The sequence below is a fragment of the Thamnophis sirtalis genome, unplaced genomic scaffold (assembly GCF_051295495.1).
Source record: "Thamnophis sirtalis isolate CommonGarterSnake01/CBP01778 unplaced genomic scaffold, rThaSir2_p1.2 scaffold_13, whole genome shotgun sequence".
Taxonomy (NCBI): Eukaryota; Metazoa; Chordata; class Lepidosauria; order Squamata; family Natricidae; genus Thamnophis; species Thamnophis sirtalis.
In genome coordinates, this window is record NW_028261393.1 from 5,633,107 (window position 1) to 5,655,349 (window position 22,243).

Consider the following 22,243-nt stretch of genomic DNA (forward strand, 5'->3'; position numbering starts at 1 on the left):
GGAGCTGCCACCAGACTCCGACAGCGAAGGACCCTCTGAGTCGGCTCTGGAGGATGTGGAGGATCCTGGACAGAGTTCCAACTCCGAGCAGGGCGCAGAGAGGCTGGTTGGCCACCAGGAGGCACCTGAGCCTTGGACCAGTAGGGAGGAGACAAGGGAGAGTGAGCCGGAGGCCAGTAGTGAGTTGTTCCTGGATGCACGCCATCGAAGAGCTACTAGGCATCAGGAACAATTACGCAATTACAGAAAGTGATTGTACTCAGATGGTGGTCATTAGGCTCCTCTCCAGACTATAAAAAGCTACTGGTGCACACGCCCCTCTTTGCAGAAGTCAACGCAGGATTGAATGTTGGAGGACAGTACTGTGAGCTTGGCAGGTTGGATTGCTGCCAAGCCTTATCTGTGTTTATTGCTGCCTGAGTTTGTCTGAGTTGCTGCCAAGGTCCTTATCTGTTTGTTTCAGCCACCGAGGTTTTGGTGTCTTGCTATTAAAGTACATTTCAGTTAAGCTTGTCTCGGCATTCATTACTGGATGGAGGAGGGGGTGAGAACACCCCACTAACCTGCTTTCCAGCTCCGTTTTCTTGTGCAGGGCAACAGAAGAAGACCCAGCTGATCAGCTAGGATGCCAATCAGCTGGGACTCGGGAGGCAGTGAATAGATGTGGGCGGAGCCAGCCAGGTATTTGCCAGTTCTCCAAACTATTCAAAATTTCCGCTACCAGTTTGCCAGAACCGGTCAGAAGTGGCTGAATACCACTGGTGTACAAACTTGGCAACTTTTAAGGCCGCTGGACTTCAACTCCCAGAATTCCCCAGACTGAGGGATTCTGGGAGCTGAAGACCGCGGGTCTTAAAACATTGCCAAGGTTCGACCCCCCTGATCTAAACTTCACTGTCTCTTGGTCTTCTGGAAAAGCGGACCCCAAACTTTTTAGCACTGGGAACCGGTGTCGTGGAAGACAATTTTTCCACGGACTCAGGATAGGGAGGAGGAGAACGCAACCTAGATCCCACACATGTGCAGTTTAGAGTAGGGTTCACTCATCCACCGCTCACCTCCAGCTGTGCAACTGACAGGTTCAACACAACACGCAGTTGCGTCCTAGTGTGGGTTTTGTACAGTTAAGCCCACTTCGATGGATGGATGGACAGAGCCAGCTCAACATGTTACTCGTACTTTAGAATAGAATAACAGAGTTGGAAGAGATCTTGGAAGTCTTCTAGTCCAACCCCCTGACTAGGCAGGAAACTCTATACTGTTTCAGACAAATGGCTATCCAACATCTTCTTAAGGACTTCCAGTGTTGGGGCATTCACAACTTCTGGAGGCAAGTTGTTCCACTGATGAATTGTTCTAAGTTGCTTCTCTCCTTGATTAGTTTCCACCCATTCCTTCTTGTTCTACCCTCAGGTGCCTTGGAGAAAAGCTTGACTCTCTCTACTTTGTGGCAACCCCTGAGATATTGGAAGACTGCTATCATGCCTCCCCTAGTCCTCCTTCTCATTCTTTTTTATTGGAACTGATGGCTCCTTACAGTGGTCCCTCCTTAACTTCAAGAACTCCACCTTCTCAGCCTCCTGGTCTCATGAGTTGAGAAGACTATCCACGCCCTGTTTGAGGGCACCCAACGTACTGGTGTCGGTGGTCTCGTACTGGCTATCCCGCTGCAGTTCGAAGATCTCCACCTCCACCCGGGCCTTGGCGGGCACTTCTATGATGCTGTTGATGTGTTCACGGGCCAAAGCTAAGGCGAGTCGCTCCCCACGGCCACACACAGTCTGGTCATCCAAAATGGCAGCTGGTCAGGGGACAGGAACCGATGATGGGTACAAAAAAGAGGGAGGGAGGGAGAGAAGGAAGGAAGGAAGGAAGGATCAGAGAGATAGAAGAAGGAAGGAAGGAAGGAAGGAAGGAAGGAAGGAAGGAAGGAAGGAAGGAAGGAAGGATCAGAGAGACAGAAGGAAGGATCAGAAAAGGCAGGAAAGAAGGAAGGAAGGAAGGAAGGAAGGAAGGAAGGAAGGAAGGAAGGAAGGAAGGAAGGATCAGAGAAATAGAAGGATCAGAAAAGAAAGGAACGATGGATCAGAGAGATAGAAAAAGGAAGGATCATAAAAGGCAGGAAAGAAGGAAGGAAGGAAGGAAGGATCAGAGAAATAGAAGAAGGAAGGATCAGAAAAGAAAGGAACGATGGATCAGAGAGATAGAAGAAGGAAGGATCAGAAAAGGCAGGAAAGCAGGAAGGAAGGAAGGAAGGAAGGAACAAAGGAAGGAACAAAGGAAGGATCAGAGAGATAGAAGAAGGAAGGATCAGAAAAGGCAGGAAGGCAGGAAGGCAGGAAGGCAGGAAGGCAGGAAGGCAGGAAGGAAGGAAGGAAGGAAGGAAGGATCAGAGAAATAGAAGAAGGAAGGATCAGAAAAGGCAGGAAGGCAGGAAGGCAGGAAGGCAGGAAGGCAGGAAGGCAGGAAGGAAGGAAGGAAGGAAGGAAGGATCAGAGAGATAGAAGAAAGAAGGATCAGAAAAGGCAGGAAGGCAGGCAGGCAGGCAGGCAGGCAGGCAGGCAGGCAGGCAGGCAGGCAGGCAGGAAGGAAGGAAGGAAGGAAGGAAGGAAGGAAGGAAGGAAGGAAGGAAGGAAGGAAGGAAGGAAGGAAGGAAGGAAGGAAGGATCATTTTGATCACTGCCAAAGAAACTTTCATCTGATATGAAACTTTTTGGGGCATAGAAGTTGACTTTCTCACCCACCTCCGAAAGATGACTGTCAACCCTTCCAAATACGTGGAGGTGACATCTCCCAGATTCCCGGGCCAGTACAATGAAAGGAAGCCTGTTTTCGCTGGTAGAGCACTCGGGCCACCTAAGGCGCCCCCAACACGAGTGACATTGTGCTTGCCATGCCCACCCCAGGCCCCCAAAGTCAAACGCCACCCAGATGCGGCCCTCGATGAAATTGAGTTGGACACCCCCTGCCCTCAACTATTTCAGACGAATGGCTCTCCAGCCTCTTCTTCAAAACCTCCAGTAATGGAGCCCCCACAACCTCTGGAGTCAAGCCATGCCACTGATGCCCCCCGTCGCACAGGAAAAGCCTTCTACTCACCCATGCGCAGGGAGGACAACAGCTCCAGGCTCTGGTGGGTGAAGCCGAGTATCAGCAGCAGCAGCAGCGCGGGCAAAGCCGGCATCTTCTACCCCTCCTCATGGAGAAAGTTCGGCCGTGGCCCCTGCGCTGCCACCTGCAAGCAGGACAGAGAGATGCCCCCCCCTTGTATGAGTACATGGAACACGTCTCAGTGGGTGAGCATTTGACAACTGAAGGTGAATGACCTCAGAAGGAAGATCCCAGCAGTTGTAATTGAGTTCTTCTGGACATACTTGAAACCCAGGTAAAAGCAGGGAATTTACTGATCGGGACGACATGGAGCAAGAAGAAACTTGGGTTTAATACTGTGTTTTCCCAAAAAGTAAGACCTCCCCGCTAGTTGTCACTTATAAAGCCCTTCATGGTATTGGACCTGGGTACTTGAGAGACCGCCTGCTGCCGATCACCTCCAATAGACCGATTAGATCCCACAGATTAGGCCTCCTCCGAATTCCATCCGCCGGCCAATGCCGACTGGCGACCACCTGGAGGAGGGCCTTCTCTGTGGCTGCTCTGGAACGAGCTCCCCGTGGAGATTCGAACCCTCACCACCCTCCAGGCCTTCCGCAAAGCCCTTAAAACCTGGCTGTTCCGACAGGCCTGGGGCTAAAGAGTTTTGCCCCCCTTCTCGAATGGTATGGTTGTTGTGTGTTTTTAAAATTTTTGTACTGTTATGTTCGTCTTTTATCCCCCTGTCTGTATCCCCTTCCCTGACTGGGCTGTGAGCCGCCCTGAGTCTCCTTCGGGGAAAAGGGCGGCATATAAATGTAATAAATCTAATCTAATCTAATCCCCGAATAATAAGCCCAATCGGGCTTTTGAGCGCATACACTAAAATAAGCCCTCCTCCGAAAATACTGCAACACAGCAGCAGCCATGAGGTGACCACGGTCGCCACCTCCTGCCCCTCAAAAATAATAAGACCTCCCCGAAAATAAGGCCAAGTGCTTATTTTGGGGGTCAAAAGAGAATAAGTCTTATTTGCAGATCTGGGTGTTGGTTGAACTTCCTCGTGCAAAAACTGTTTAAAAGGCTTTTAAAAAACATCTATCGTGTTTCCCCGAAAATAAGACAGGGTCTTATTTTCAGGGAAACCCAGTAGATGTTTTAAAAAAAACCCTTTTAAAAGGTTTTTGCAAGAGGAAGTTCAACCAACCCGCTGATCTGCAAATTTAGCTGAATCAAAGGAGATTGAGGACTGCAAACCCTGTGCTGTGTCTCTCGGGGACCTTGCAAATTGGCTTCCGACCACAGGTTCATGCTTCACTGTTTCCCGCTGCATGCATAAAGCATCCTTAATTTCCCCCTACCGTTTATTGGTTCGTTACCTTTTTAATTAACCCGGGCAGAAATATAGGGTTCTCCCCATCATCGGTTGTGCATTCGCTTGGCTTGTTTATAGCCTGCCTTTATTATTTCTAGACGTAACTCAAGGCGGTGAACTTCTCCAGCATCCCTTCCTCCCTCCTCGTTTTCCCTCACAACAACAACCCTGCGAGGTGAGCTGGTGCTGACCGAAAGGGACAGCCCAAAGTCCCCAGGCTGGCTTTCAGGCCTAAGGTGGGACTAGAACTCTGCTCCCGAGCCTGGTGCCTTAAAACACTAGGCCAAACTGATCTCAGGACTCAGCAAGGCGGACTAGCTACAGGATCATAAACGTGGTTGGAGGCATGAGGGCTAGAAGGGATCTTCTTGAGGCATACGTTCAGCCATACTGGCATTTCAGCATATCCACTTCCTGCTCCAATGGCCTGCTCCCCATTCTCCATTGAAGCTCACGCATCTTAACTTCATTAGCATGCCGGCCCAGGGAATTCTGGGAGTTGAAGTCTACAAGCCTTAAAGTTGCCAAGTTTGGAGACCCCCTCTGTCCTATAACATTACTGCCTTGTTGATAGAGAAAAGTGGCTTCCCTGTCCCTCATTTTGCACACAGCTTCTTCCTGCATTTTCCTCTCGGCACTTGGGCTCCTTGGAAGAACATCTTTGACATTTTCTTGGAATTAAGGCTCAAGGCAGGGAAGGGGCTATTCCAGCCCTCCACTCTTTGCAGAGTTGGCTATGGGTGGTGTTTCCATATGTGCTTGTCATTCCCGACTGTAGAGGGTGCTGTTATCTCTGTTTCAAAGCCAAAGAGCCAGCGCTCTCTGAAGACGTCTCCATGGTCATGTGGCCGGCATGACTCAATGCCAAAGACGCACGGAATGCTGTTCCCTTCCCACCAAAGGTGGTTCCTATTTTTCTACTTGCATTTTTTATGTGCCTTTGAACTGCAAGGTTGGCAGAAGCTGGGACAAGGAACGGGAGCTCACTCCGTTACGCGGCGCTAGGGATTCGAAGTGCTGAACTGCCAGCCTTTCTGATCGACAAGCTCAGTGTCTTAGCCACCACATCTCTAGATGATAGATAGATAGATAGATAGATAGATAGATAGATGGATGGATGGATGGATGGATGGATGGATGGATGGATGGATGGATGGATGGATGATAGATAGAGATAGAGATAGAGATAGATAGATAGATAGATAGATAGATAGATAGATAGATAGATAGATAGATAGATAGAGATAGATAGATGATAGATAGATAGATGATAGAGATAGAGATAGAGATAGCTAGCTAGCTAGCTAGATATATATATAGATAGATAGAGAGAGAGAGAGAGAGAGAGAGAGAGAGAGAGAGAGAGAGAGAGAGAGAATAGAGAGAGAGAGAGATAAGAAGGGGTGGATGGATGGATTGAGAAATGATAGATGTAGACAGATACAGGAGAGAGAGAGAGAGAGAGAGACAGACAGACAGACAGACAGAACAAAAGAAAGCCAACCTTTCTGATCGACAAGCTCAATATCTTAGCCACTGAGCCACCATCTCTCTCTCTCTCTCTCTCTCTCTCTCTCTCTCTCTCTCTCTCTCTCTCTCTCTCTCTCTCAAGAGAGAGAGAGAGAGAGAAGAACAAAAGAAAGAAGTTTATGTTTAGATTTTAAGGATGCTTTATTTTAAGACGAATGGGGACTAAGTCATCTACCCGTAGTAAACATTTCTTTTGCTCCTTCCTGCAGGGTCTTTGGGGAAATGCTGCTCCCCCTCCTCCTTTCTGCCAGCATCTCAGAGCTTCCCCTGCCTGTCATTACGCCCTTGGTTACCCATTTGACTCTCCCTGCCCTTCACTTCAGCACATCTTCCCTTTAGCCATGAAACCTCCCTGGGCCTCCAGCAAAAAACGAGTAGATAAATGGAAGTGGTCCCATGGCCAAATGCCAACCTTCCGCACAGCGCCTCCTAGTGGCTGCTCACACCAGCATTCCCCCCCCCCACTAAGCCTCAGGCAGCCTTCCAACCGCCGATGCTGCAAAGGACCCGCGAGCGCACACACAACGCACCCCGGTCGCACATGACCCCCGTCCTGCTTTGCGCTGAGTCAGCAACACTCCCTTGTCCTAGTACTGTGTGTTCACCTTGAGCATTAATTTTTGTTTTTCATCCATCACCGGCGAACTGGAGGGAGGAGGGGAGGAAGGTATCGGTATCTGCCTTTTTGGTCCCTAGGTCCAGGTGAAGCGGGGAAGGAGGACCAAAGCTTTAAAAAATAAAAATAAAGATCACTCTGAAACCTTTCCTGGGAGGAGATCAAGTCCCACCGAGAAGAAGTGAGCCCAGCCACAAAAGAGCAAAAGAATGAAAAAAAAAAAACTCAATTAAACCAGCTGAAACGCATCGTGTCCCTGAATTACAGGTACCCCTTGACTTACAATCAGCATTGGGCGTGGTCAGGAGATGATCCGTTTAATGACCGAAGCTGTGGGCTCAATTAGCAATAGCAATAGCAGTTAGACTTATATACCGCTTCATAGGGCTTTCAGCCCTCTCTAAGCGGTTTACAGAGTCAGCATATTGCCCCCAACAACAATCCGGGTCCTCATTTCACCCACCTCGGAAGGATGGAAGGCTGAGTCAACCCTGAGCCGGTGAGATTTGAACAGCCGAACTGCAGAACTGCAGTCAGCTGAAGTAGCCTGCAGTGCTGCATTTAACCACTGCGCCACCTCAGCCATAGCTTGAGGACTACCTGGTTGGGACAGGGGAATACGAGTAATCCTCAATTTATAACAGTTCAATGAGTGACCATTCGAAGCTACGCCGTCACTGAAAAAAAGTAACTCCAGACTGTTATTCACACTTAACGACCGTTGCAGCATTCCCGCGGTCGCGTGATCACAATTTGGCCGCTTGGCAACTGACTCATATTTATCACCGCTGCCTGCGGATGAGCGAAGTCCAATGAGGAAGACGGATTCACTTAGCAACCACATTACTAATTTAACCACGGCGGCAATTCGCTTGACGACGGTAGCAAGAGAGGTCGTGAAATGTGGGCAGAAGTTGGTTCTAACAGCTGTCTCGCTTAGAGACAGAAATGTTGGGCTCGATTGCGGTGGTAGGTTGAGGACTTCCTATCTCAACTCTAGCAGAGGCTGGATTTTCATCGCGCCACCACGGGCAGGCTGCAAGGGTCGTAAATGTGAAAAGCAGTCGTAAGTCGCTTTTTTTCAGGGATAGTGTCCTTTCGAATGGTCACTATGCGAATGATTGAAAGTCGAGGACTAGATGTACTGGAGGCCAACGACAGGGAGAGGAGACCCCACTTTTGAGTTTCCTGAGGGCATTAGCCTATTTGTTAATGTGAGGTGGAGAGGAGTCGGTTTTTTCTGGAGGTGCCATGATTGGATCCAGCGAGCCAGAACAACCGACACGGTTTCCCCAGGACTTAAAGCTGGATTTTCCACCACCGTTGCACCAGACGTGGGGGGGGGGGGGGAAGCAGCAGCACGCAGCAAATTCTTTCTCCTCTGTGCAAGGCTGAATGTTCAGGGCCACCAGCATGAAACGGATCTGCAAACAATGAGAGGAGGCTGACATTTGCACAACCATCCTTGGCTTAAAGGTGAGCTGAGGATTTCTGGATTGGGCTTTGTCCAAGGAAAGCGAGCAGGCTGCAGAGAAGAAGGGGAGTCGGAATTGGGAAGCCCGGGGAGGAAGAAGGGAGGGGGCTCCTTCTTCCTACAGCTGGCGAAGTTGGGACCACGAATCGGGGTCTTTTTTTTCCCCACCGCCATATGGAGTTTTGACAGCCCAGCTTCTGGTAGCAAAACCGGTCGTTCTTCTGTGGCTATTGTCAACATTCTCTTTTTTTCAATGGACTAAGGCAGGAATTGGCAAATTTAAACACTCAAAGAGCCGCAAAGGTCCTAACCGGAAGCTCCCCCGTTCAATTCTAGAGCCGACCGGAAGTCCGGTTCCCACCACCACAAAGTCTCCTCCTAGCATGGCATCCTTTTTCCTCTACCTGTCCTAACCGAAAGCCATATCCATTGTGGAGCGGACCGGAGACAGGGAGCCACAGCAGAGGGATGAAAGAGCCACATGCAGCTCCAGAGCCGTGGGTTGCTGACCCCTGGCCTAAGGGGAAGAAGCAGGCACTGCCGTTTGGCGCAAGAAAATGATCCCTTCCATGCTTCGGTCACAAAGGACGCCTCCCTGCATTCTGTCACAGAAAAAGGAGACCTGGAGTAGCCACACATCCAAGCTAACTTGGATCAGGAGATGCTTGTTTCTTCTTCAGTGCTCTCTCATCAATCCTATGGATCTAGACTAGAGATGGACAACTATGGCCTTTTTATGACGTGTGGACTTCAACTCCCAGAATTCCCAAACAAGCATGGCTAGCTCAGGAATCCTGGGAGTTGAAGTCCACAGGCCATAAAGAGGCCATCATTGCTCACTCTTGGTTGGCTCAGGAATCCTGGGAGTTGAAGTCCACAGGTCCTAAAGAGGCCATCGTTGCTCACTCTTGGTTGGCTCTGGAATTCTGGGAGTTGAAGTCCACAGGTCCTAAAGAGGCCATCGTTGCTCACTCTTGGTTGGCTCAGGAATTCTGGGAGTTGAAGTCCACAGGTCCTAAAGAAGCCATCGTTCCTCACTCTTGGTTGGCTCTGGAATTCTGGGAGTTGAAGTCCACAGGTCCTAAAGAGGCCATCGTTGCTCACTCTTGGTTGGCTCAGGAATTCTGGGAGTTGAAGTCCACAGGTCGTGAAGAGACCATAGTCACCTACCCCTAGCCTAGATGATTTATCAATGCGTAACAAAACTGGGAACCAATGAAAGGAAAATAAAAGCCACATTTTGGAATCCAATACTACAGATAGTCCTTGACGTACGACCACAATGGAGTCAAAAGTTCAGTTGCTAAGCAAGACAACTGGTGAGTGAGCTGTGCCCCATGTTATGACCTTTTCGCCACAGTTGTTAAGTGAATCATACGGTCGTTAAGTGAACCTGGTTTCCCCCCCCCCTTTGATTTCGCTTGTCGGAAGATGGCTGGGAAGGGGACACATGGTGGTCACATGAACCTGGAACTGGCACAAATACACAACAGTTGTCAAATGCCCAAATTTTGATTGTAAGCCAAATACCACTCACTCATCACGAAATCTCCAGAACTGTAAATCCTACAAACTTGAAATTTGGCACGTAGGTTCCCTTGGCTTCTGGGTACTCACTAAGAAAGGATTTGTCAAAACGGCCATCAGATCATCAGTATTTCTTATACAGTATTATATTAACAAGCTCTGATGCTCAGGAGTTAGGCCTTCTACTCCCCCTCCCCACCTGAAAAGAACTCTGTTCCAACTGTCAGTTGCCTTATATTAACATGCTCTGAGGCTTCCCCTTCGCTAAATCAGAAGTGGGCGTGGCCAGAATGTGACTCATCTGGCCTGCGGGCTAGGAGTTTAGACATTCTACTCCTCCTCCCCACCTGAAAAGAACTCTGTTCCAACTGCCAGTTGCCTTATATTAACCAAGCCCGATAACACGTGGTTTCGTAGCGAAACACAGGTATCCAGCTAGTAGTCTATATTCTGATTATTCAACGCCAGCTCCAATTAAGGATTGTGCCTCCCAGCAGGCATTTACGCTGTTCAATAAATCCGTTCTCGAAAATGTGCCTCCAAAATTAATTAGAGATTCATTTTCACAACAGTCTCCAAACTGAATTCCTGAACCAACTTCCAGGAGTTTTCACACCGAGTCTTTTTTTCCCCTTTTTTTAATGATTTCTTTCATTTGCATGCTGAGTGAAGATGAACTCCTGGCAAAGCCCCTAGCAGAGCTGGCATCAGCAGTTGGCACTGTTGGGGCCTTGCCAAGATGCATTGCTCAGCAGGAGCCCACTATTAAATCTCTCCCCCCCCCCCCCCAATGGCATCCCTCCCCCCCCAGCCCCACGGCTCTTCTGCTTGATTTTGAGGCCTGGCCTCTTGAGTGAAGAAAAAAGACGGGAAAAAGCCAGTTTGGTCTAGTGGTGAAGTTAGAAACCAGGAGACTGTGAGTTCTAGTCCGGACGTTAAGCATGAAAGGCAGCTAGGTGACTTTGGGCCAATCACGAGGAGGTGCTGAGTTCTAGACCCGCCTTAGCTGTGAAAGATAGATGGGTGACTTTGGGACAGTTAGTCCCACCTTAAGCATGAAAAGTGGCTGGAAATGAGTTGAGGTCCAATCACCAGGAGACCGTGAGTTCTAGTCCTGCTTTAGCCAATAAAGATGGCTGGGTGATTTGGGGCCAGTCTCTCTCTTTCTCAGCCCAATCCATCTCCCAGAGTTCTTCTGGTAGGCAAAAATATGAGGAGGAAGGAGATATCCACTTCCTTGAATTATTCATAAAAATAATAAAGGTGGGACTTTAAAAAAAATATCTAAGTGCATCCAGTCATCTATCCTAACAGCATTTGCAGATCTATCCTAATAGAATTTTCAGGATGACTTACTATAATACATTTAAAGCTACCTCAGCGAATTTACCTTCCCCAATTCTGCCTACAAGACTTCCTTCCATCTTAAACTGCTGTCTTCAGGTTGATGGCAGCCAGTGGTGGGATTCAGCCAGTTCGCACCACTTCGGGAGAACCGGTTGGTAACTTTCTAAGCAGTTTGGTGAACTGGTTGTTGGAAGAAATCATTAGGGCAGAGAACCGGTTGTTAAATTATTTGAATCCCACCACTGATGGTACCTGAGCTCTGTTATCTGATCACCAGGTAGATTAATGAAGACAAAATGGCAACTGTTATTGCTTGACTGTGGCCTTACACCTTTCATAACCTTTAATTGTGGTGTTTCAGCCACCCAACTATGGCCATCCTCTTGACTAATACAAGAGGACGCAAGCCCATGGTTGCCCTTGTCCCAAACATCTGAAAGCTAAGCCTTCAGAGAAGGCCTGGGACAGGGGTGAAATTCAGCAGGTTCTGAACAGCTCTGGAGAATCGGTAGTGGAAATATTGAGTAGTTCGGAGAACCGGCAAATACCATCTCTGGCTGGCCCCAGAGTGGGGTGGGAATGGGGATTTTGTAGTATCCTTCCCCCAGGAGTGAGGAGGGAATGGGGATTTTTCAATATCCTTCCCCTGAAGTGGGGAGGGATGGAGATTTTACAGTATCCTTCCCCTGAAGTGGGGAGGGAATGGAGATTTTACAGTATCTTTCCACTGGAGTGGGAAGGGAATGGAGATTTTACAGTATCTTTCCCCTGGAGTGGGGAGGGAATGGAGATTTTACAGTATCCTTCCCCTGGAGTGGGGAGGGAATGGGGATTTTACAGTATCCTTCCCCTGGAGTGGGAACGGAATGGAGATTTTGCAGTATCCTTCCCCTGGAGTGAGGAGGGAATGGGGATGTTACAGTATCCTTCCCCCAGGAGTGGGGAGGGAATGGAGATTTTACAGTATCCTTCCCCCAGGAGTGGGGAGGGATGGAGATTTTGCAGTATCCTTCCCCTGGAATGGGGAAGGAATGGAGATTTTGCAGTATCCTTCCCCTGGAGTGGGGAGGGAATGGAAATTTTACAGTATCCTTCCCCCAGGAGTGGGGAGGGATGGAGATTTTGCAGTATCCTTCCCCTGGAATGGGGAGGGAATGGAGATTTTGCAGTATCCTTCCCCTGGAGTGGGGAGGGAATGGAGATTTTACAGTATCCTTCCCCCAGGAGTGTGGAGGGAATGGAGATTTTACAGTATCCTTCCCCTGGAGTGGGAACAGAATGGAGATTTTGCAGTATCCTTCCCCTGGAGTGAGGAGGGAATGGGGATTTTACAGTATCCTTCCCCTGGAGTGAGGAGGAAATGGGGATTTTGCAATATCCTTCCCCTAGGAATGGGGAGGGAATGGAGATTTTGCAGTATCCTTCCCCTGGAGTGAGGAGGGAATGGAGATTTTACAGTATCCTTCCCCTGCCACATCCCCCAAGCAGTGCCCACAGAACCGGTAGTAAAAAAAAAAAAAAATTTCAACACTGGGATATTGCTGGTTGGTGGGGTCTCCCTGACCATAAGTGACCATGTGCAGAGTGCCTTTTCTACCAGTTTGTGGATCCCCCAAAATCTGAGAGAACACGTGACATGATTGCTACTTGCCCCAAAGAAGGCAAGTGCATTGCTCATCCTAGCATTATCTAGGCCCAAAGCTTTAGACCAGGAGGTGTCCAACTATGGCAACTTTTAAGACTTGTGGACTTCAAGGATGGTTGGGGAATTCTGGGAGTTGAAGTCCGCAAGTCTTAAAGTTGCCCAGGCTGGAAACCCCCCACCGTCCTTTAGGCCAAGGCAATAAAGGAGGAACTGCTGTGAGCAACTTCTCCAGCCTGGCTCGACTAATGAGGAAAACAGCCTCTTGGTACCACGTGACTACAGTTGCCAGGCAACCAGAAGCTGCTAACAAGGATGCCACGGTTGCTAGGCAAAGCCATCTGCAGTGCTGCGGCCCCTTCCCAACCGAGTTGCCCCTTCTCTCGTCCAAGGGAAGAGAGTCCCTTCAAAGAAGGAGCAACTGGGGGCCACCATGAGGTTGGAGCCAGAGAGGAAGTCAGTCCTTCGTTTTCCTCCATTGGCTTTCCCACCCTGTGTCCACCAAGGACTCCTAATGGGGAAGGATGGGGAAATGAACTTCAGGTGTGATTTCTGGACAGACACCTGTCTGGAATGGTATAGGGCAGTGTTTCTCAACCTTGACCACTTGAAGATGTCCGGACTTCAACTCCCAGAATTCCCCAGCCAGTATTCGCTGGCTGGGGAATTCTGGGAGTTGAAGTCCGGACATCTTCAAGTTGCCAAGGTTGAGAAACACTGATATAGGGTCTCCTGCTTGAGCAGGGGGTTGGACCAGATGACCTCCAAGATCCCTTCAGAGTCCGTTATTCTATGTTCTGTTTTTCTCTTTATCAGCCTTCAAATTTGGCCCAAATTCTATAAGAAGTTCTACAGCAGTGATGGCTAACCTTTTTTTGGCTCAGGTGCCGAAAGCGTGCATGCCCACGCCCATAATTCAATCCCCCCCATGCGCATGTGCACACGACCCCCCCCTTCTGAAGCCTGGGGAGGGCAAAAATGCCCCTCCCCGGCCCATTTCCAAACTTCCAGTAGGCCCAGTAGGCCCGTTTTTCGCCCTCCCTAAGTTTCGGAGGCTTTTCTGAAGCCCGGGGATGGCGTAAACAGCCTCACCCGGCCTTCTTGAGGCCCTTCGAAGGCCAAAAATCAGTTGGCCGGCGCGTACTGGTTAAGCATGTGGCCTAGAAACTGGGAGATTGTGAGTTCTAGTCTCAGCTTGTGCATGAAAGCTGGCTGGGTGAATTTGAGCCAATCTTCAGGAGACTGTGGGTATTAGTCCTGCCTTAGGCATGAAAGCTGGCTGGGAACTTTGGCCCAATTGCTAGGCGACTGTGAGTTCTAGTCCTGCCTTAGGTATGAAAACATGTTGGGCAATTCTGGGCCAATCACCAGGAGATGGTGAGTTCTAGTCCCGCCTTAGGCATGAAAGCCTGCTGGGTGACTTTGGGCCAATCAGTAGGTGACTGTGAGTTCTAGTCTTGCCTTAGGTATGAAAACCTGTTGGGTGACTTTGGGGGCCAATCACCAAGAGACCGTGAGTTCTAGTCCCACCTTCAGCATGAAAAGCAGCTGGAAGACTTTGGGCCAATCGCCAGGAGACTGTGAGTTCTAGTCCCGTCTCAGATACGAAAGCCTATTGGGTGACTTTGGGCCAGTCACCCTCCTTCACCTCAACCAGGGGTGGGTTTCAACCGGTTAGCGGCGGTCCCTGCGAACCGGTTGGTTGCCGAACCCGGAAGTAAGTAACTTCCGGGAACGGCGAAGGGCGCGCCCGCCCGCCCGCCCGCGGTCCTTACCCGGTTTTGACGAGTTCTGCGCTTCCACGCATGTGCAGGACGCATACAGCGCCTGCGCGATCATCCAGGAGCAGTTACTTGAGTTACCTTGAGTTACTAAGGCAGGATAAAATTCAAACAAGCAAGCAAATAAATAAATATAAACAAGGAGGGAAGAGGGCAAAGTTTTTGTGCAGTGAAAACAATCTTATTCTTCTTTTATCCTACAGTATTTGGCGAGCTCTCATCCTCGGTCCCCGTGGTTATTCTTATTTTTTTTAGAATTTTTTTAAAGTGATCATCCTGTCCTCCCAGGAGCTTTTCAGATTCGACTAGGCTCTGCAAATTTTCGTTTCCTTCTAAAGGTTCGGGAGCCCTCTGCATACAGCGCCTCGGGCCAGCCTCTGCCTGCAGCTTGGAAATTTGGGGCTCCGTTTTCAGGTGCTGCTTAACGGAATATTTAAATGCCAAGTTCTTCCTCATTGACTTGCATGAGAGTCATTCGTATTCGCAGCACATTTAAAACACACACACACACACACACACACACAGTGTTTCCATCCAAAGTTCAAACAAGCAATAGACCCAAGTCAAATGCCTTCCCTCACACCACCCACACCCGGTCACAATCCTCCTGGCAGGTTAACAACATTGAATGCTTAACTTTAAGTGCATGTAAACAAGGTTACAAAAAGAAAAAGAAAAGAAAGAATAAAATAGAATAAAAGAATAGATTTATGGAGCAAATCTAAATACTCCAACCTTCTACATTCTGAATAATTCTGCCTGCATTTTATTCGCCAAAGGTTTGAGAAAGGTACCCTTTGAACAACCTCCCTGGATCATGCTAACACCGTGTGTGTGTGTGTGTTTGTTTGTGTGTGTGTGTGTGTGTGTATATACATACATACATACATACATACATACATACATACATACATACATACATAGAGATAGAGATAGAGAGGTAGGCAGGTAGGCAGGTAGGCAGGTAGGCAGATAGATAGATAGATAGATAGATAGATAGATAGATAGATAGATAGATAGATAGATAGATAGATAGATAGATAGATAGATAGATAGATAGATAGATAGATAGATAGATAGATAATTGGATGGATGGATGGATGGATGGATGGATGGATGGATGGATGGATGGATGGATGGATAGATAGATAGATAGATAGATAGATAGATAGATAGATAGATAGATAGATAGATAGATAGATAGATAGATAGATAATTGGATGGATGGATGGATGGATGGATGGATGGATGGATGGATGGATGGATGGATAGATAGATAGATAGATAGATAGATAGATAGATAGATAGATAGATAGATAGATAGATAGATAGATAGATAGATAATTGGATGGATGGATGGATGGATGGATGGATGGATGGATGGATGGATGGATGGATGGATAGATAGATAGATAGATAGATAGATAGATAGATAGATAGATAGATAGATAGATAGATAGATAGATAGATGATAGATAGATAGATGATAGATAGATAGATGATAGATAGATAGATAGATAGATAGATAGATAGATAGATAGATAGATAGATAGATGATAGATAGATAGATGATAGATAGATAGATAGATAGATAGATAGATAGATAGATAGATAGATAGATAGATAGATAGATAGATAGATAGATAGATGATAGATAGATCATCTTAGCACTTAGCTTTATTTTCGGGGAGGTCTTATTATTTTTGAGGTGCAGGAGGCAGCAAGCGTGGTCACCTCATGGCTGCTGCTCTGTTGCAATATTTTCGGGGAGGGCATATATTCGTCCATGCGTTCAAAAGCCCAATTGGGCTTATTATCCGGGGGAGGTCTTATTTTCAGGGAAACGGGGTGTCTGTCTGTCTGTCTGTCTGTCTGTCTGTCTGTCTATCTATCTATCTATCTATCTATCATCTATCTATCTATCTATCTATCTATCTATCTATCTATCTATCTATCTGCCTACCTGCCTACCTACCTACCTACCCACCCACCCACCCACCCACCCACCCACCCACCCACCCATCCATCCATCTATCTACCTACCTATCAGCTGGCTAAAAGGAAGAGCAGGTGGGAAGGGAAAATTTGCCATTTTCTCCCCACCAGGCCTGCTATGTCTCCAGAAGCCGCCTAGCAAAAATAAAGTAAATAAACCAACAGGTGTTCTTCACACCAGCAGGACACTGGCGGTGATGAGTAAAATGTTAGATTTTAACTCTTTGCCTATCTACAGGTATTAAAATATAGAAGAATCCCGCTGAGGGAAAAGTGAAACATCTCCACTGGGCGTTAAACAGATACCGTGGCATCTGTAGAATTGCGTGCTCTATCCGCCATTGTGTTCTGAGTACAATGCGGGGGGTGTACAGGCAGTGCTCGACTTACGACCGGTTGCTTTGTGAGCGATGTTACAACGGATCCCCCCCCAAAAGGGATTCAAGCATCCAAACAGCTGCTCTCCCCCCTGCTGTTACATGGCTGCGTTTTGGCAACTCGTTCTGTTTTTATAACCGGTTGCAGCATCCTATAGTCACAAGACCACAATTTACACAATTTTGCCATAAAAACCAGCATGTATTTCTGGCTTCGAGCAAAAACACAACACCCTTCATAGCGAACCATGATTTAGCTCAGTGTTTCTCAACCTTGGCAACTTGAAGATGTCTGGACTTCAACTCCCAGAATTCCCCAGCCAGCGAATGCTGGCTGGGGAATTCTGGGAGTTGAAGTCCGGACATCTTCAAGTTGCCAAGGTTGAGAAACACTGATTTAGCTTAATGAAAAAGATCATAAAAATGGACGTGGTCATATGGTGGTCTGCTTAACAAGTGAAGCTGTGGGCTCAATTACGGTCATAGGTTGAGGACTACCTGGTTGGGACAGGGGAATACAGGTAGTCCTCAATTTACAGAAGTTCATTTAGTGACCATTCAAAATTAAAACATTACTGAAAGAAGTAACTTTGGACTGTTGTTCACACTTATAACCATTGCAGAATTCCCACCGTCATGTGATCAAAATCCGGATGCTTGGCAACTGACTCATATTTATGACGGTTGCAGTGTCCCCGGGTCAAGTGATCCCCTTTTGCGACCTTCCGATGAGCGAAATCAAATGGAGAAGATTCACTTAACAACCATGTTACTAGTTTAACAACGGGAGCGTTTCATTTAACTACCGCGGCGGGAAAGGTCATGAAACGGGGCAAAATTCATTTCACTGTCTCCGTTAGCAACCATGTTGGGCTCGATTGTTGTCGTAAGTCGAGAACTACCTGTATTATCCCACCTTTTGCCTGAAAGTTGAAAAGGTGAGATGTTTTCCCCTCTCTCCGATGTTTTGTCACAGGGCCAACCACAATCTCATCTGTAACTCCAACTTTCTGAAGAAACTTTTCCACGGCCCTCCAAAACGGTGCATAAAACACTGGATAAATTCATTGTCCTCACACAACCTTGCAAGTCCATTACTAACACACACACACACACACACACACACACACACCTCCTTTTAAGTATTCTAGGTTCGTGAAACAGAAGGACTCCACAAGGCTATATATGGAACGAAACTTAGCCATCTCCACTTTTCGGCTCCAATTTACACATTCAGCAAAGAGTGAAGATTTGAACTGCACCCTTGAAAGTGGCAGGGAAAGTGACTAAACATTTACTTATGTCTTGTATTTATTCATTTGTGCCCTGCCTTTGTTATTTTTTTACAAATCACTCAAAGCGGTGACTCCAGAGGGACTGGGTGCGTTGTTCTGTTTTCTAATCGTCTCTTGCCCAAGAAACATTTGAAAGGCTGAAAGTAATGTTAATATGGCTAAATATCATACCCCCTTCCTCCTTCCCCCCACCCCAATAGCCACCCTGACTAAGGTGGGACTAGAACTCCCTGTCTCCTAATGATTGATCCAAGTCACCAAGCTGGTTTTCATTCCCAAGGCGGAACTGGAACTCCCAATCTCCTGGAGGACTGGCCAAAGTCAGTTTTTGTACCTAAAGCGGGACTAGCATTCCCAGTCTCCTGGTGATTGGTCCAATGTCACCAAGCTGGTTTTCATGCATCAGGCAGGACTAGAACTCCCAATCTCCTAGCTTCTAGGCCAGCAGCTTCACCACTTAACATTCACCCGTCTTTTAAAAAATGGGGGTGGGGAAGCCAGTGAGTCAGATCAAAGGATTCCATTCAATGTCCTGAGGGGGTCTTCTTCCCACACTCCACAGAGGCATAATCAAATTTGCAAACCTCCCTCCCTCCTTCCACCCCGCCTTGCAAACTTGGGAGAGCGAAAGGATGCAAATTCGCACTCTACGCTTTACTACCGGAAAAGAAATATAACCCAACCTACGTGCATGATGCGCAACGACACCCAAATCACAGAGATTTAATTCAGGCCTTGCTTGCAACTAATCAAGAGATTTCCCCAGCCCCGGCACCATTCAGGATGGCTGTTAACACAAGCAACAGCCCTCTGTTGAGGCAGGCGGCGAAACCGAGCAAAAAATTAAAAATAAAAGAAAGCAAGGATCTGCTGCTATTTAACATGAGTAGGTGGGGAATGAATTAACATTCTTTGACATGTTTGTTTTCTATTTATAATGCACGCTTTGTGGTGCGCCTCCATGCCTCCGCCAAACCGTCTTGGTCTGTATTTATCTGACAGTTCGGCCGTATTAACGGTACTTTCGGCACATCAAATGCTTCCCTGGGCAAAAGGAACAATTAGAAAACAGAACGGCACGCTCAGCCTCTGTGGAATCGATACGGAGCAGGGGGAGGGAGAAAATATGAGAATGAAAAGATAATAAAGCTTAACGGATTAGCCACCCCCCCCTCTTCATCTTACCCCCTTTCCTGCAACGCAACAGGACAGACAGAGACTTTAGAGGATATTTAGAACTGTAGAAAAAAACAATGGCTGCCAACCTGCCTTCCATCGAAGACCTGTTCACTGCACGAGTCAAAAAGAGGGCTGGGAAAATATCTACAGATCCCTCACATCCTGGACATAAATGGTTTCAACTCTCCTACCCTCAAAACGATGCTATAGGGCACTGCACACCAGAACAACTAGACACAAGGAGAGTTTTTCCCCCAAACGCCATCACTCTGCTATGCAAATAATTCCTTCACCACTGTCAAACTATTCACTGAGGCTGCATTACTATTAATCTTCTCATTATTCCTATCACCCGTCTCCTCCCACTTATGACTGCAGGACTATAACTTTGGTGCTTGTATCCTTACGATTGATACTGATGGTTTCCTAGTATGATTTGATTGCTTATTTGTACCCTATGATTATCACTAAGCGTTGTATCATCTGATTCTTGCCTTTTTATGTACACTGAGAGTATCTGCACCAAAGACAAGTTCCTTGTGTGTCCAATCAGAATTCTATTCTATTCTATTCTGCTCCTATTCTATTCTAATTTCCATTCTATTCTTCTATTCTATTCTAATTTCTATTCTAATTATTCTTTTCCTATTCTATTCTATTCTAATTTCTATTCTATTCTTTCCCTATTCTATTCTATTCTAATTTCTATTCTATTCTTTTCCTATTCTATTTTATTCTAATTTCTATTCTATTCTTTTCCTATTCTATTTTATTCTAATTTCTATTCTATTCTATTCTTTTCCTATTCTATTTTATTCTAATTTCTATTCTATTCTATTCTTTTCCTATTCTATTTTATTCTAATTTCTATTCTATTCTATTCTTTTCCTATTCTATTTTATTCTAATTTCTATTCTATTCTATTCTTTTCCTATTCTATTTTATTCTAATTTCTATTCTATTCTATTCTTTTCCTATTCTATTTTATTCTAATTTCTATTCTATTCACCTCCTATTTTATTCTATTCTGTTCTAATTTCTATTCTAATTATTCTTTTCCTATTCTATTCTATTCTATTCTAATTTCTATTCTACTCTATTATTTTCCTATTCTACTCTATTCCTTTCCTATTCTATTCTATTCCCTCTCTTCATTCTATTCCTATTCCTCTTCTCTTCTCTTCTTTCCAACTGCCCTGGGAGCCGAGAGCAGTCTCCCTATCCCTGCTCGATGTCTGGCAGGTGTCCCCAAGGAGAACTTTTTCCAAAAAAAGAAAAAGAAAAAGCCGGAACCAAAATAGCTGATTTCATCGAGAGACCTTCAGAGGCAGGGCAAAAAGCTTCCTTAAATCTCTTTCTTCTTGTACAAAGAGCTGATGGAACCCTTCCAGCCTCTGAAGGTTTGGTACACGGGGAGGAAGCAACTGAGGACGCCGCGAGGACTTCAAGGGGGCACTTCGCCCAGGCCTTAACCAACACCGCGGAATCTGCCGTGGACACACACAAAAAGCAGTGAAACAGGCTCTCTTGGGTTCTTCACACTGGCAGGGATGGACCAACGTGCTTTTCAGTTTTTTTTTAAAAAAATGCATGATTTCTTTTACTGAAGAAATGTTTGACAAGATAAGAACAGCGCAAGGGTTAGGAGGAAACAAAATACGAAAGAATTGGGGATGTGGAAAGGGGAAAAGGGGATAGGATAAGGAAGAAGGGAGGGGGAAGGAAAAGAAGAGGAGGAGGAGGAAAAGAGGAAGAGGAGGAAAAGGAAGAGAAGGATAAGTAAAAGAGGAGGAGGAAGAGGAGGAAGAAGAGGAGGAGAACGTGAGGGGGAGGAGGGGGAAGGAAAAGGAAGAGGAAGAGGAGGAAAAGGAAGAGAAGGAGGAGTAAAAGAGGAGGAGGAAGAGGAGGAGGAAGTGAGGGGGAGGAGGGGGAAGGAAAAGGAAGAGGAGAAGGAGGAAAAGGAAGAGAAGAGGAAGAGGAAAAGAGGAAGAGGAGGAAAAGGAAAAGGAGGAGTAAAAGAGGAGGAGGAAGAGGAGGAGGAAGAAGAAGAGGAGGAAGAAATGAGGGGGAGGAGGGGGAAAGAAAAGGAAGAGGAAGAGGAGGAAAAGGAAGAGGAGGAGGAGTAAAAGAGGAGGAGGAAGAGGAAGAGGAGGAAGTGAGGGGGAGGAGGGGTAAGGAAAAGAAGAGGAGGAGGAGGAAAAGAGGAAGAGAAGGAAGAGAAGGAGGAGTAAAAGAGGAAGAGGGGGAAGAGGAAGAGGAGGAGAAGGAGAACAAGGAGAAGGAAAAGAAGAGAAGGAAAAGCAAAAGATGATGAGGAGAAGGAAAAGAAGAAGGAAAAGAGGAGGAGGCATCTTTATCTTTTTTACACTGGATATAAATGCATTTATATTTTACTCCCTTTTTCTAAGATTACATCAGAGATTTCCACAAGCTACCCCTTCTAATCTTGGTCGGGGTGAGTGGGACACAGTCTAAACCCTTCAGCTTGTACCCCCTTGCTATGCAAATTGTTTTTGTTTTAAATTGGGAATTCCACTAAGCTCCCACGCTACCTAGTCCTCAGCTTACAACCATTCGCTTAGCAATCGTTCAACATTACAACGGGAAACGGGGGGGGGGGAGTGGACTGATGACCCAAACAGAGCAAACTCACTTAACACCCATTTCACTTAGCAAAACATAAATTCAGGGGTCCGTCGCGGTCGCAACTTGAGGACTACCCGTATCGCCGAACCTTCAACCGCCTCTGGATTATGCAGCTGCAGAAGGAAAATCCCGATAATTTAACCCCGGTGCCCAGCAGATTCAACCCAACGGCCAGCTACTTAAGGATGAGCTTACAACAATGATGTGTACCTCGGTTTTCCCGCCCCGCGGAGCAGCCATTGCCCATCCTATTGACTAGGAACTTGGATTATTCCTCCTGTCCGTATGTTTAGCACCAAACCTGTATTACAGCCCTTCTCCGTAGGAATCCCCGATTAGCTGCGGGCAAAGCCTTACTAAGAGTTTAAT

At 46.9% G+C, this 22,243-nt stretch overlaps 1 protein-coding gene across 1 annotated transcript in view; it reads right to left on the reverse strand.

Moving 5' to 3' along the window:
* GRIK5 (glutamate ionotropic receptor kainate type subunit 5) overlaps positions 1-22,243 on the reverse strand; it is a 75,807-nt gene that overhangs the window by 39,470 nt on the left and 14,094 nt on the right. The window contains exons 2-3 of the mRNA XM_087727041.1: positions 3,100-3,235; positions 1,637-1,801 (exon numbers count right to left, since the gene is read on the reverse strand). Of these exons, the coding sequence (XP_087583167.1) occupies positions 1,637-1,801; positions 3,100-3,184 (250 nt within the window). The 5' untranslated portion in view covers positions 3,185-3,235. The remainder of the gene's footprint in view (positions 1-1,636; positions 1,802-3,099; positions 3,236-22,243) is intronic.